We start from the raw sequence: 14,889 nt of genomic DNA on the forward strand, positions 1-14,889 counted from the left end.
AGGCCTACGTACAGGCAATAGGCTAAATTTTCCGTTTTTAAATAGCTGGCGGGTGTGCTGGAGGGATTTAGGCTCTATTATGGATCACAGATGCTATCCTGAACAACATGGATCACCCATTTCATATCACTTGAAAAAACTGTGACAGCTTCTCTGTCTTCACTGCAGGGCTGAGAAATAAAAAATAACATTTACAGCCACCAGACTGTTTTGTAAGTTCTGACTTACAAGTAGGTCTAAATAAATTTTATTTTTTGGATCAAGTTCCCCTTATCTTATCTAATCTTGTCTTGTCCTGTCCTGTCCTGTCCTGTCTTGTCTTGTCTTGTCTTGTCTTGTTTTATCTTATCTTATCTTATTTTATCTTATCTTATCTTATCTTATCTTATCTTATCTTATCTTATCAAGAAAAGGGTGTTTGTCATCATTATTAAATAAAAGAACAGCAGGCTACAGGTAATGGAATCAAGCCAACCCACGGTGGACAGCCTCAAACAGTAGCGGAACGCAGCAGGTGCCCATACGTCACTCCATCGCGCCCACTGTCAGCCAATCGCTGTCAGTTCCCAAGTTCCTGTTCTGCTGCCCGCCAATACCTGCCTATTTAAAGACCATTGTGTCACGTACACCCCGCCAGATTGTCATTGCCACTGCGTGCCTTGCTCTCCAGCGTTTTTCTAGTGAACATTAGTGTATGACTCGTTTTTGATCTCACCGGTTTTGGACCTTTGCCGACCCCCCTTGGATTTGTTTGCCTGTTTTGGACTGCCTTCCCGTGAAAGACCCTGCCTGCCCCCCAGTAAAGATTTCTTGGAATTCGGACCTTTCGGTGTTTGTGTGTCTACTCTGCCAGAGACGCCTTTGGCATAGCGAGGTAAATTCATGAAATTTTCTAAAAGAAATAGGCTACATTAAATTTGTCAAAGTATTTCGGTGTTTAGCCAGTAAATTGAAACTGAATGGCAGTATATGAAAAGGAAAAGATGGAGTGTAAGTTACTGTAAGATAAAGAAAACTGTAGTAACAATGACGTTTTCCTCTACTGCAGTCATCACAATGGCGACGAAATCGGATGAAAATCTGGAAGACGTGTTGAGGCTCAACGCCATCATGGCCGAACTGTCAGACGCGGAGGTAAGTTTTCACACTTGTGTCAATAGCAGCACTGCACGTTACGTTACCTGAAAAAAGATCTAACATGTTAATGTCTCAGATTAGAAGATCACAAAACAGCTTGAATTGTCAATGCTTTAAATACTAGAGGCACATTGCTGTGATTTCAATCAAGGTGCCATTCTGTTTTGGAAAAGTGGACGTAAACTGTGAAAATACATTTTTCTTTGTTATGAATGATGGGTCAAATAGTCAAAACACCAATGTCATGTGGTGGCCTCTTGGGTATTTGGAATGCAGTGACCATATTGATTTTCAGTAGGCTTTAATCTGACCATCCAGTATTTTGGGGGATATTTTATTTGCAGAAAAAAGAATTTGTCAAGCCGGCTGAAAAGGCCACTGTGAAAAACACAGAGAAGCCTGTGCGCTGGAGGAAGAGGGACAAGTTTGGACGCTTAATATCTGAGATGCGTCCATCTGCAGGAGGTTAGTATCAAAGAAGGCAGGCAGTGTGATGGGCAAAGTGTTGACATCTCTGAACTTGACAGTAACAAAGAACTTTTACATGAACTGCAGCATCAACTACACTCTAAGGTAACTTCATCTTATTGAAATGACCATGATGTTATGTCTAGCACGATCCAGATCATCAACAAGATCAAAAACCAAGGACACTGCTCAAGATGAGGCCACCTCTTCAACAGAGGGTAAATAAAGTTATTTACATAATTTGAAATACCTTAAATATATGGGGATAGCTGGCTAGTGTGAAAAGGGAATAAGATGTATTTGTTCTTAAAGGTAAAAGAGTGCTAGTGTTAAAATGGCTTTATTGTTTTTAAGAAAAAATGACTATAAAGGTGATTTGATATGCCAAAATTCTAAATGCAGCTACCCAAACATGCTTTCATGTGTGCTTTTGCACTACATTTTTTCTCTGTATTTGTCTGTTTGTCCCATCAAAGCTGCCCTGTCAGACGTACAAGAGGCACAGCAGACTATTGGTAAGTCCTCAAATCTTTAAACCAGAACTTTAAACCAGTAATCCAGTAACCAGTAAACCAGTAATCCATGCTTTCGTAGTGCCTTGGCTGGATTACTGCAATGCTTTTTTTTTTTTTTTTTGGGAGTCAGCTAGTGTTCTCTTGCGTGCCTCTAGTTAGTCCAGAATGGTGCCGCCCGTCTGCTAACTGGAATGTGCAAGACTGAACGCATAACTACGATCCTGGCCTCCCATCCACTGTCCCATTTTTAGGTTATTTTATTTGTTTGCTTCTTCACCCCTACGCCCCTGCTCGGTGGTCCAAGTCAGCTGACCAGCTGCTCCTTGAGGTACCGAGGTCCAAGCGTAGATGTCCTTAAAATGTGGAATGCATTACCTCTGCACATCAGAAGGGTCTCCTTTTCTGTTTTTAAAACCAACCTCAAGACTCACTTTTACTCACTGCCTTTTATCCCAGCATGAGGTCTGGTTCTGTGTAAACTGCAATTTAATCTGCTGTATTTTTTGTATTAGTTTTTCACTGTTTCGCTATCTGTTTTTATGCCAACTATGTACAGCACTTTGTACCAGGCTGTTTTAAATAGCTTTATAAATAAAGCTGAGTTGAGAAATTGGCTGATTTTGAACCTGTACAATTATGTCTCTCTGTTCCAGACTGCCTGCTTGAGCAACTGAAGGAAGTCTTAATGGACGACCCTTTACAGTGTTCGGAAACGCCGACAGTCTCTAGAACCTGGGATATGCGTCAGACAGTGTCTGACGTTAAATGGGAAAATGCTAGGCCACATCTACTGGATTCTATGCTCTCTGCTGAGAAAATACCCAATGAGCTGTGTCCCCACTGCAAAGTGCAACAGGCAGTAATCAGATGTCGGGACTGCCTTCCAAAACAGCTGTTTTGCAGCAAATGTGACGTTTCCCGCCATCAACATTGTGTATTACACAATCGGGACTTACTGCTGGATGGTTTCTATAAACCAATCCCACCCACATGTTTTGTCAGGAGTGACAATGGGGCACATGAAATATGTGAACAAGGTAAGTTGGAGCAGTGTGGTTGTGTTTACTTTGAACTATTGTCATAACATCACACTAACTACATGGTACTAAGCTAACACATAGAGATGCTGCCTTTGTGTAAGTTTGTTTCAGATCTTATTCAATAAAAGGCATGACTTTCCATGAGTGGTTCAAGAAAGTTACTTTTATTTGCTTTCTATATATTTAATCTCTCTTTTGCTCATTTTCAGCATGTCTGTTACCAATTGCATGGCCGAGTGACATCTGCGGCTGTGACGCTGCCAACAAAACGGCTGGTGTTGGGAAAGCCATCATCCTGGTCACCATAAATGGTAATCATGCAGTTAAGATGTGTTTGTGTGTCGATATGTTAATTTTGAAAATGTCTGTTATGGTCTGGGCCCTGTGTCTTGTGTTAGTGTTACTGAGTATTTGTTTGCCGTGTCTGCATCTGCATCTGCCCTACCTGTTGCATCCCTTGTTCCAGGTTCTGTTTTTTTTCTTCAGTTTTGTTTAAGGATTACTTGTTGACCCCCTGTCTGAGACTTGGGCTCGACTATTTTGTTGGTACTTGGTTTCTATGGTAGTCGACAGATCCTTATTTATCCCTGTTTTTTTCCTATATATTATGTTTTTGTTTATCTTTTTGTCCATCAACCCCAGCATCATGGGTCTTCCTTTGGGTCCACATCCCCTGCACCAGTAATGTTTCCTTTGTCTTTACAGGACGATATGATCTGTCACTCCCGAAAATCACCTGCAAGTCCTGCTTCATATCGTGGACTCCAGGGTTGATGGACCTCCAGGCTAGTGGTTACTGGCCTGGAAATGTGGATTTCCAAACACTGTACACAATTGATGTGTTCCAGTCTTTTGAGGAGCTCAAAGTCACCGCTCCAGCTCTGTCCCGGCAGGCATTTGTTAAAATGCTGGACTATCGTTCGTGCCACTTTGGACGTGTAAGACATACAATATTTTATACTCTTAATATTCAGTTATACATTTTCTTATTATAAAAAATGTATATTACACATAATATTCACCAGAGGTCATAAAATTAACAATTGAATATCTTGTATTGTGTTAACAACAGTCTGGGAGTGTATGTGGTGACAGCCTTCAGAGAAGCTTTTTGGAGTGGACCTACTGTCGCCACGAGAAGGAAAAACTTCTAAAAGTAGATCACTTCTCCTGCCCGGCCTGTGCTAAGTTTCCATCAGCGATATCACTGGATGGGAACCGCAAGATGTACTGTTTTAATCGGACTAAAGGGTATTCCTTTCATTTGTTGATTTTTTTTTTTTGGGAAGAAATCTTTAAAAGTAATGTCAAAACTCTGTTTGGATTATATCTCTCCTTTTCTTATTTTCAGAATTGACGAAAAGGCCTTCTTTGAAGGTGCTTTTTTTGCAAGTGACAAGGACGTGGCAGAATTTGTTGGGACTCTAAGGAAGAGAGTGCAACCTGTGAGTTTTTCTACTGATGTGTACACATGAATAGTTTATGGATCAAATCATACTTCGATAAACCTACCAAAAGACAAAACCTTAAAGATGTAAAGATGGAATAAAATCTTTGTATTTGTCAGTTAGGCATTAAAAGATGTGCTTGTCATATTTTCAGTAAGAGAAAGTAATGTCCTTGCTCCTTGTTGAGTGCCGCCACCCACTAAATTTACTGGGGGCCTCACTTAAAAACAGAGGACACGGTCTTCAGTATGTGTAGTTCAGTAGTTGCTGGTAGAGGTTTGAGGTGGATGGGACAAGTTCTGGTTGGCAGGGTTACAGAAGAAGGGTGTGCGTCGGTGGGACAGGCTCTTAACAGTGTTGTTTCGACATAATAGGACTGGTTGATCCTTGAAGTATTTTGATAAAGAATGTCAGATACTGAAAACTTGTATAGAAAGTTTATAATATGTCTCTAACTACATTGTTAATTTGATGTCAAACATCAAACCTACAAGTTTAAGAACTCTGTAAAGACAAAGCCACCAGAACTGTAGTAGAAATGTCATTCTTCCACACAGGACTTCTTTAACCAACCCACCAAACTTTAGTACTAACACATAAGTCAATTTTGTACAAATATCAGATTTCAATAGGGTTAACATAATATTTTAATTAATAGATTAAAAAAGGATTAAGTATACTCACATGTTTTAATGTGTTGAAAATGTTTTTATAGGTGTCTGGAAAAGGTGTGTGTGGCAAGTCTCAATGGACAGCTGCAAGGGAGACAGCCAAAAAATCTGGTTCAAAAGTGGATGAGGAGGGTGTGGAGGTGGCCGTTTGTCGGCATGGCATGTTGTTCAAGGCACTGAACATGTTCAGAGGCGAAATCTTTGCCTACCCCCTCTTCCTACAGAAGGAGCTGGACGCGACTTACACCATTGGGTTTATTTGCACAGACATAATGTGCAAATACTACCCATACCTACAGCGCGTATGTGAGACATTTCCCCAGCTGGTGCCTCTTTTGAAACACCGGCCCTTCCTGTCGGTCATGCATGCCAAAGGCCACTCTGGTAAATGTGAGGTAAATCAATTTAAACATTATTGTTTACCTTGTATATGTATTGCTTGTGTTATGAATAAGTAAAATATGTCCCATTTTATATATATCAATAGTTGTACAAAAGTTCATAACCACATAGCTTTAAGCCTCAAACATTGCCTTTCTCAATTCAAAACTTGATATTCTTCTTTTTAGTGCTTTATTATATTTGAAACTCTGTATATGATTTCTCATTGCTCTACAGGTGCAATGGGGCGGCCGGAACCAGGAAGGAGCAGGTTAGTTGCTCAACATGCAGCAGAAAGATTAACTATTGAGTAAAACAGAGGACAGTCATTTAAAGACATTTATATGTTCAAAATGGTATCAAAGCATTATTGCAAGGCTGATGTCTTCTGATTTCAAACTAATACTGCGATTACTTCGACATGATTCCTTGATCAATAGATTTTAATTGTTTATATAACAATAGGCTGTTAATTTGGAGTTGTCCTCAATGATTAGCCTCGTAAACCAGCCTCTCGCGGAAATGCATTTCATTTCATTTCTCGGGAGAGTCTGGCCTCATCCCCCCTTTAAGCGTTTGGGGTGGGCGGCAGCAGGGCGGGAGTAGTAGCAAAGACGGTTTAATATCTTTGGTAGTAGCGTTGACAGACAACCCCATTCAGCCAATCAGCAAGTTGGTGAAGTGACGGGGCTTTGCACCAGTCGGTCCCTGATTGGCCAACGTGCTGTGTCAATCACAGCGGGCGACGCTGATTGGCTCGGCCTCCTGAGGGTTTCAGTCCAAACGCTTAGAATGGGGATGAGGCCAGACTCTCCCTCGGAATGAAATGAAATGCACTTCCGGGAGAGGCTGGTTTACGAGGCTACTCAATGATAGCAAGTTATGTAAAATACAGCTCGCTGTGGGATTCTTTTATTTATTTATTTTTTATATCCGGCACAGCTACTGACCGATTAGACTTGGTGTTTGTGTCATCGATACTTTAACTACAGAGACATGTATTGTTTAAAGAGGACAGGTTGTGATGTCATGGATCGGGAAAAGTATTCATTAAAACAAAAGGAAGTTGAGGTCTCCAAATGTTGAGTTTATCCTGTTTATTGGACAGCTATTGGTTTTATTCTGCAAAATTAACTTGAATATCACACGTTTTGTTCTAATCGAACTGTTACTATTTTTTTTCCAAAATCATTAGGTATGACTGTTGGTGAGGAGGTTGAACAGGTGAATGCCTTCCTGTCACGGGTTGCACTGACCACCAAATACATGACCAAATCCAGTAAGTAAACTTGGCATGCATTCTCCAACTGGCTTGAAGTATAGGATTTGTAACATTTAGCTTCATATATGGTTCACATAAGGCTTTGTACATTTTTGATTGAATTTCACTATCTATATTGCATAACCTTTCTCCCCCTCACTCAGCCCGCACAGATATGATTACTCTGCAGGCCAGGGGGTGGAATCAGAGGAAGAGGCAAACATTACACAAATATCTTTCTCAAAGATATGTCAAGGTACAATTTCTGTTTGAACATCTGAAAACTGCTAAGTCCTGAATAGCAATATTTTCCTATCCAGGATTTGTTCACAGCTAAGAACAAAATCTATGCACACTCAGGAATATTCAAAGATTTTAAACACTAATGACATCACACCAAGTGTTTTTTTTGTTTGTTTTTTTACGATAATGACCTGATATGCTGGTCCAGCTGAGCAGGATATTCTTGAGAAAGAATATCTTTAAGATATTGTTGAAGAGGGCCGTTGTATTAAATGTACTCCTGTGAAATGGAGTCAGTTGACATTAAATAAGAAAATTCTTACTCTAATGTCCGTAACAGATATTGAAGAGGACAGACGAGGAGGGAAAGGAGCTCGACACTCTGAAGAATGACCTGGGAGTAACAGAACATGATCTCCTGCAGTGGGTTGAAGATGTTCAATCATGGGCTGCAGCAAGTATGCATACAGTAGCTAAAAATTAAGTGACAATTCTTGACTTATTTAAATGTAGGTTTTCTAACCTCTGATACACATATTTATTGAACAGCTCCATCAAACATCAGCCCAGATGATGCTCCTGGGCTGCAGCGCATTATGGAAGGCCTGGCGTTGAACATCCAGAAAAAAAAACACGACAAATACCGTCAGCATGGTGCGTACGTCTACATTTTCATTTTGGTCCTCCGTAACAATTACGGTACAGTATTTGTCATTATTCAATGTATGCATGTGCATTTATATTACAGACAGCAGCAAAGCCAGACAGCGTCTTGCCTCGAAGATACAGAGGGAGAAAAACAAACTAGCTGAATGCATCAGCTTTTACAATCAGCTGGTCCCAGAGGAAGAGGCTGTCGCTCCTGCTGAGGAAATCCTGGCAGCTGATTGCCTGATATGGCCATGGGATAAGGGTATGGGCTTACCTTGTAGTGTTTCTGAATGTAATGCATTCAAATTTCTGACTCATAACATCAGTTCCTTGTTTTTGTTTTTTTCTTATTACAGAATCTGACATTCCTTTGATGAGAAAAAGGAAGGCATTCGATCAGGTGATGCTCTTAAGGCGTCTTGGAGAAGAGAGAGGGATTCTCATTAAAGGAGTCATCACCTTCTTTTTTATGTATCCAATCCCCCTTTAATTGCTTTGAATCAGTTCTTAAAACTTATTGGAAACATTTTTTTAAAAAAAATTCAAACATAGAGCTTGTTCTGACACTTTTTCATATGGCAACTTTCTCTCGTGAGAGTAGGCGCGAGGTTTTGACTGGTCCGGATGTTCATTGTATTAATATGTAATGAGGCGCGCATTGATTGGACGCAGGGAGGACAGAGCCGGAATGGTGGCTGGCCCTGTGGGCTACATGCAGGCTGTATTGGAAATCGCATACCTATGCTGCTCTGTCATGTACCGTAACCATGTTATAACTTCATAAAATAAAACAAAATTGTATCGGTTCATTGTAAAACATGTATTTATTGATGCAAATGTGGTGATTTCTGTACGTAGGCTACAGAGCCCCGGTGCAAAGCTGCTGCTGCTCTGCGTGAAGCTTCACTTTTCATTCAAACAAACTAATACGACTGCCACAATTGTTAGATTTCATCAGTGAGACAAACGTTTATCACCTAAAAAGAATTTAACCAGTCGGCGGTAAACCTCTACAAACCTGCGGGTAAGTTAATTAACGACCGTTTCCTCCGCGGGGATGACAACGTAGTTTGACCGGTTAACGAGCAGCTGCAGGCGGGTTGCTGACGAGTCACTCTCCGCTCCTCTGCCTCGCTGGGGCTTCACTTCTCCCAACGCGAAGCAAACTTCTAAGCCGTCATTTGGATAAACTAACCGCACATTGGGGATCTAAACCCTTACTTTCTCGCATGAATAAATATTAAAACTTAATAAATTAACGACCCTTTCCTCCGGCGGCACGACGACGTTGTTATCGGCCGGCTAAACGAGCAGTGCAGGCGGATTGAGGAGTCACTCCTCCTCCTCTCCTCTGGTGCTCACTGCAGCTGGCTGCACCTCACTTCTCCCAACGCGGAGCTAACTTCTAAACAGCCGTCATTCGGATAAACCGCACATTGGGGATCTAAACCCTTACTTTCTCGCATGAAAAAATATTAAAACTTAATAAATTAACGATAGTTTCTTTCGGCGGCATGACGATGTCGTTCGGCCAGGTAAACGAGCGCTGCAGGCGGGTTGAGGAGTCACTCCTCCTCCGCTCCTCTGGTGCTGGCTGCAGCTGGCTGCACCTCACTTCTCCCAACGCGGAGAAAACTTTAAACAGCCGTCATTTGGATAAACTAACCGCACATTGGGGATCTAAACCCTTACTTTCTCGCATGAAAAATTATTAAAACTTAATAAAGTGACGAAATAACAGCGCTACAGTGGGAAATAAAACAACCCGTAATGGCGGCGCGGCAGAAGTCGGGGTGGTGGAAGAGAGGTGTGTTTATGAAAGCAGGCGCCACGGTGACGTCACCGTAGGCGCAGAATCAAAATCTCGTAATGTTGTGGTGTGCAGCCTCATGAGCTGCTCTGGCTTAAACAAAGAGCCCAAACGAAAAAACTCAGCCACTTTCAAACCCCAGGTTTTCAGGCAAGTTTCCACTGAGGTCCAACACCAGTATACATGTTTTAACAAGGAAAAATGCGATTTCCGGGTGATGACTCCTTTAAAGAAATGCAGCAGCACTGGCAGTCGCTTTGCTGCTACTCCAGACAGCTGAGAGAATCCCTCCTCAACACTGACTCATTGAGAGACTGTAAGTGTTTGAGACAACATTGCAAATGTGTTAGTTTTTCTTTTGTTTTGGAATGCATTCTGTAGTTCGTAGATTACTGATAAATATGCTTATTAAAGCAGAAGTAAGTGGTCAGGTCGTTTTCGCTAATGCTGCGTTCCAGGCAGGCTTTTAAAATCGTAAATTACAGCTTCCAGTCACAACTTACGACTTTGTAGCGTTTCAGGCAACCCACTCGTGTTTTTACGACCTGTTTTACCGGTGAAAGTCACTATAACGGCCACTCGTAACTTCCGACCTGTGAACTCGTACCAGATCGAACTGGTACCACTTCACGGTCGGAAAAATACGAGTTTCCTTGAACGCACCATAACAGTCCTCGTCCCTACGTCGCCACATTCACGGCGTTCCTTGGCTGCACACACAGCCCTGCATGCCGTTCTCTCTCCTCATTGGATAAAAACTGTAGGATACGATAAATGTTTTCTCCTGGGCTCAGAGCAGAGCAGAGGGACTGACAGACCCGTGTTTCAGTCCAAACACTCTATGTAAGTGATTGCTGTCGGAAGATAGAACTATTTAAGACTTAACACAAGATATTAACACAAATATATCACTTACTTCTGCTTTAATGAGTAAAATGAAATCATTTTGTTCATACACATACTCTATTCTATACATATACAGACTTCATAAAACATTGACCCCATCAACAGAGTCAAATATATTTAACTTGACTGGGGATCTGTCCCAACACCACACAGTACCAGGCGAGTGAGTGTGATTGAGCCTTGGTGGTACAGACACACTAACATGATTTAAAAATCACTGATAGAAGCTGTACTCACCCTCAATATGGCATCATGGTACAATTTGAAAACAAACGGAGAACAAAACTTACCTGCATAATGAAATAGGCACCCCTCACAGAGCTTTACAACCAGGCAGTTACCAGTAAAACCACAATTCTTTTTATTTAATTACCATTGCCATCACACTCATATACATTACTATATGTATATTTTATAATGTATCTTTTATAATGTTTTCTTTTTTTGTGTGGTCTTGGTTACAGTATTTCAGTACTTGCCAAAGATAATTTAATGTTACCCGTTACAAACAGTACGCTTTTTTTTTTTTTTTTTTACTTTCAACAGCTCTTCCTCAAGGACACACCCTTGAGGCCTTTGACGGACTGCGGTGCATGTTGAAAGTCCAGTTGGACAGAGCAAAGAGGCTGATGACGGAGGTGAAGACTGTCTACAAAAAACTGGCAGTCTCAAGTGTCCTGAGTCAAGAGGAGGAGGAAGAAGAAGAAGAAGAAGAAGAAGAAGAGGAAGATATGAATGAAGGCCTTATTCACTCTGACAGTGATTCTGAAAGTGAATGAGTGTGTGTGTGTGTGTGTGTGTGTGTGTGTGTGTGTGTGTCCAGCTGCTGGTGGACTGACCAGAACCAGATCTGCCTCGTTCCTGTGTGTGGCAGCTAGTCCAGCTGCTGGTGGACTGACCAGAACCAGATCTGCCTCGTTCCTGTGTGTGGCAGCTAGTCCAGCTGCTGGTGGACTGACCAGAACCAGATCTGCCTCGTCCCTGTGTGTGGCAGCTAGTCCAGCTGCTGGTGGACTGACCAGAACCAGATCTGCCTCGTTCCTGTGTGTGGCAGCTAGTCCAGCTGCTGGTGGACTGACCAGAACCAGATCTGCCTCGTTCATGTGTGTGGCAGCTAGTCCAGCTGCTGGTGGACTGACCAGAACCAGATCTGCCTCGTCCCTGTGTGTGGCAGCTAGTCCAGCTGCTGGTGGACTGACCAGAACCAGATCTGCCTCGTTCCTGTGTGTGGCAGCTAGTCCAGCTGCTGGTGGACTGACCAGAACCAGATCTGCCTCGTCCCTGTGTGTGGCAGCTAGTCCAGCTGCTGGTGGACTGACCAGAACCAGATCTGCCTCGTCCCTGTGTGTGGCAGCTAGTCCAGCTGCTGGTGGACTGACCAGAACCAGATCTGCCTCGTCCCTGTGTGTGGCAGCTAGTCCAGCTTCTCCTTGTTCTCATCTCAACATCTGCCCCAGGTGCAACAAGAGGGTTTACTTTGCTGAGGTGTTGTCTGGGGAAGTGGCTGAGTGAGCACTGCTGGTAAGACTTTGGCCCCTGGGAGCCTTGCAGAGTACGATGGACATCCTTACTGTCCTAAAAGTGTTAACACCTGAGGCGTCAGCAGCTACACAACGACGCATGACGTGCCTTGAGACCAAGCACCACCTCCAGGACCCCCAGTGTCTCTCCATTTGCCTGCGATCGTCATGTGTGTCTTTGACTGTTTGGCTTTGTGAGAGGGTATGAATATGTTTGGGAGAGACGGAGGGAATGGGGATGGGCCTGTTTCTTTTGGAATAAAATAACTGACTTGAATTGACTTGAATCATTTGTATTTTGTTAAAGAACTTTCTAGCTGTTCTGATTTCACACTGTTCTTGTTGACATCTTACCATGATCATAGTGTGCACATTATTAAATAGAAAGACATTAAACATCTTACCATGATCATAGTGTATAACCTCTATTATTAAATAGAAAGACATTAAACATCTTACCATGATCATAGTGTATAACCTCTATTATTAAATAGAAAGACATTAAACATCTTGCCATGATCATAGTGTATAACCTCTATTATTAAATAGAAAGACATTAAACATCTTGCCATGATCATAGTGTATAACCTCTATTATTAAATAGAAAGACATTAAACATCTTGCCATGATCATAGTGTATAACCTCTATTATTAAATAGAAAGACACATAGGCGGCGCTAGGGCAGAAGGAATGGGGAAGCTACGGGACAAAAAAAAAAAAGAAAAAGAAAAAAAAGTCTTTACCCAGGCAGATATACTGTAGCCTATATAGTTTTGATGTTCATCAAACTGAGATGCAGCAGAATGATTCCTCTCATTCTCTACTTGTTTTTTTTTTGTTGTTGTTTTTTTGCTTTTGTAGTGGCCCATAATTAACCTAATCAATGTTCTTACCCTAAGCAGCACGCCACGGGGCGTTTGTGTCATATTTTTCAACTATTTCTTCAGGTTTAAATCCTCTTAGTTGTCGCTCTCGATGTACAGAAGCAACAGAGTTGACAGTATCTGCTGTGCCATTGTCCTCATCCAGTTGCGCAACTCCTGTGAGAATGTGCGCTCACACAGGTGTCCAGAGGTAGGCCGGTGACTGGAGGAGGGAGGCAGCAGGTGTCCGGGCGGTCGGGGCTGCTGTCTGGACGTAACTTAGGCCAGTGACTGGAGGAGGGTGTGCGCAGGTGTTCGGGGGGGCGCGGCTGTCCGGAGGTAGACCGGTGACTCGCGGGCAGTGGCCGGTATCCGGGGGGGGGCAGCCGGTGTCATCATGGAGGCCAGTGGCAGGAGAGAAGGCGGCAGCCGGTCGTGGAAGCATCGTGGTCGGCTTCATTGCTGCTGCTTCATGGGACTCTCGGACTCGTCAATTTTGATATTCAAAAAACCTTCTAATGTCCGTTTTACCGGGCTTTTTTCTTTTAATTTCGCTGGACTGTCAGTGACTACAGTAGCATAGCGAGGCAAAGGGGTAAGCTTCTACGCTGCGCGTTGTAGCTACGCCGTGTGTACTTAATGACGCAGGTAACCAGTCATATACCACTGAAATAAAAAATAAATAAACCATCGACATAGATAATACTTTAAAAATGTGTGTTTTAATGTATTTCCCACCTCTTTCTAAAATATAATTTAAAAACAACAACGAAAAAAAAAACATTATTTTATTTTTTCATTTTATTATTTGTGATGATTCATTTTCTGTGACAATCTAGGGGAAGCTAAGCTTCCCTTAGCCTATTGATAGCGCCGCCTATGGAAAGACATTAAACATCTTGCCATGATCATAGTACCTCTATTATTAAATAGAAAGACAATACACACAGTAATCTGTCATTTTATACTCGGTGTCACTTTTATACAAGTGTTGTCGTTGCGTCGGCGGCACATTAGATGGCGCTATTGTGATGGCGCCGAGGTATTGACGTCATAATTCCTATCGTATGATTAATAAATGAATGATGATTATATAGGATATATATATATAAAGTTTTACAATGTTTTTCTTAACGAGCAGCAATAAACCGTGTCAGATAAAGATGCTTGGCTAAAAATTAACAACTTTTGTTTCCATGTCTGGCGGAAGCAAGCTGTCCGTCGGTCAAATCGGTCCGGGCTGCAAATTCTCGGAAAGCTAGCCTATATGACTACTATACTGTTGGTTAAATGGAGATCACATTACAGTTTTCATTGCTTATAAGGTCTGAATAGTGCAGCAGTTAAATACAGAACTCATCGCGGCCGATTGGCCTCAAAGAGCTCCGGAAACGAGTCTCTAGTAGTACGAGGCGTCGCCGTTGTTATGGCAACGACTGTGGGAAAAATAGAATAACAATCAGTCGGATAAAATATCGCTGGAGGACAAACAAAACCTAATTTTCATTCATTCAACATGTATTTGTAAAGTAAAACACACATTTCTCGCTAGAAATGTCCTCAAACAATGCCAAATATATCTTGAAATCACGTTTTATCAGCCAGAAAGCTCAATGAATAATGTTGAATATACACGTTTTCATATTTGAGATTCGCCGAATAAGTTAGAAACAAAAGCTTATTTGCATTAATTCAACATAAATTTGGAAAGTAAAACACACATTTCTCGCTAAAAAAGTCATCAAAACCATGTCAAATATATCTTAAAATGTTGTTTTTCCAGCGAAAATACTACATAATATTACGTTGTACAGTGACATGTAGGAAACGTTGATAATGAACGCAGTTTGGCTCACGTTAAATGAATGGGCAACGAAACGTTGGGCTACAACGTATTTTCACTCGGAAACGTTCATCCTGGACTTTTCTGTAGTTTGCAGAATAGTCCATGGTGAACGTTTCCTGCTGGCGACT

At 41.9% G+C, this 14,889-nt stretch overlaps 1 protein-coding gene across 1 annotated transcript; it reads left to right on the forward strand.

The window, feature by feature from the left end:
* The first annotated feature begins 1,056 nt into the window (after positions 1-1,056).
* On the forward strand, positions 1,057-13,206 carry LOC146962801 (uncharacterized). Its single transcript, XM_085769954.1, has 7 exons — positions 1,057-1,134; positions 4,009-4,098; positions 5,324-5,674; positions 5,898-5,931; positions 6,856-6,939; positions 7,086-7,177; positions 13,117-13,206. The coding sequence occupies exons 1-7, from the start codon at positions 1,057-1,059 to the stop codon at positions 13,204-13,206; spliced, it is 819 nt and encodes a 272-aa protein (XP_085626080.1).
* The last annotated feature ends 1,683 nt before the right edge of the window (positions 13,207-14,889 follow it).

The sequence above is a fragment of the Trachurus japonicus genome, chromosome 23 (genome assembly GCF_045865225.1).
Source record: "Trachurus japonicus isolate A0001 chromosome 23, Traja_1.0".
In the NCBI taxonomy this organism is placed as follows: Eukaryota; Metazoa; Chordata; class Actinopteri; order Carangiformes; family Carangidae; genus Trachurus; species Trachurus japonicus.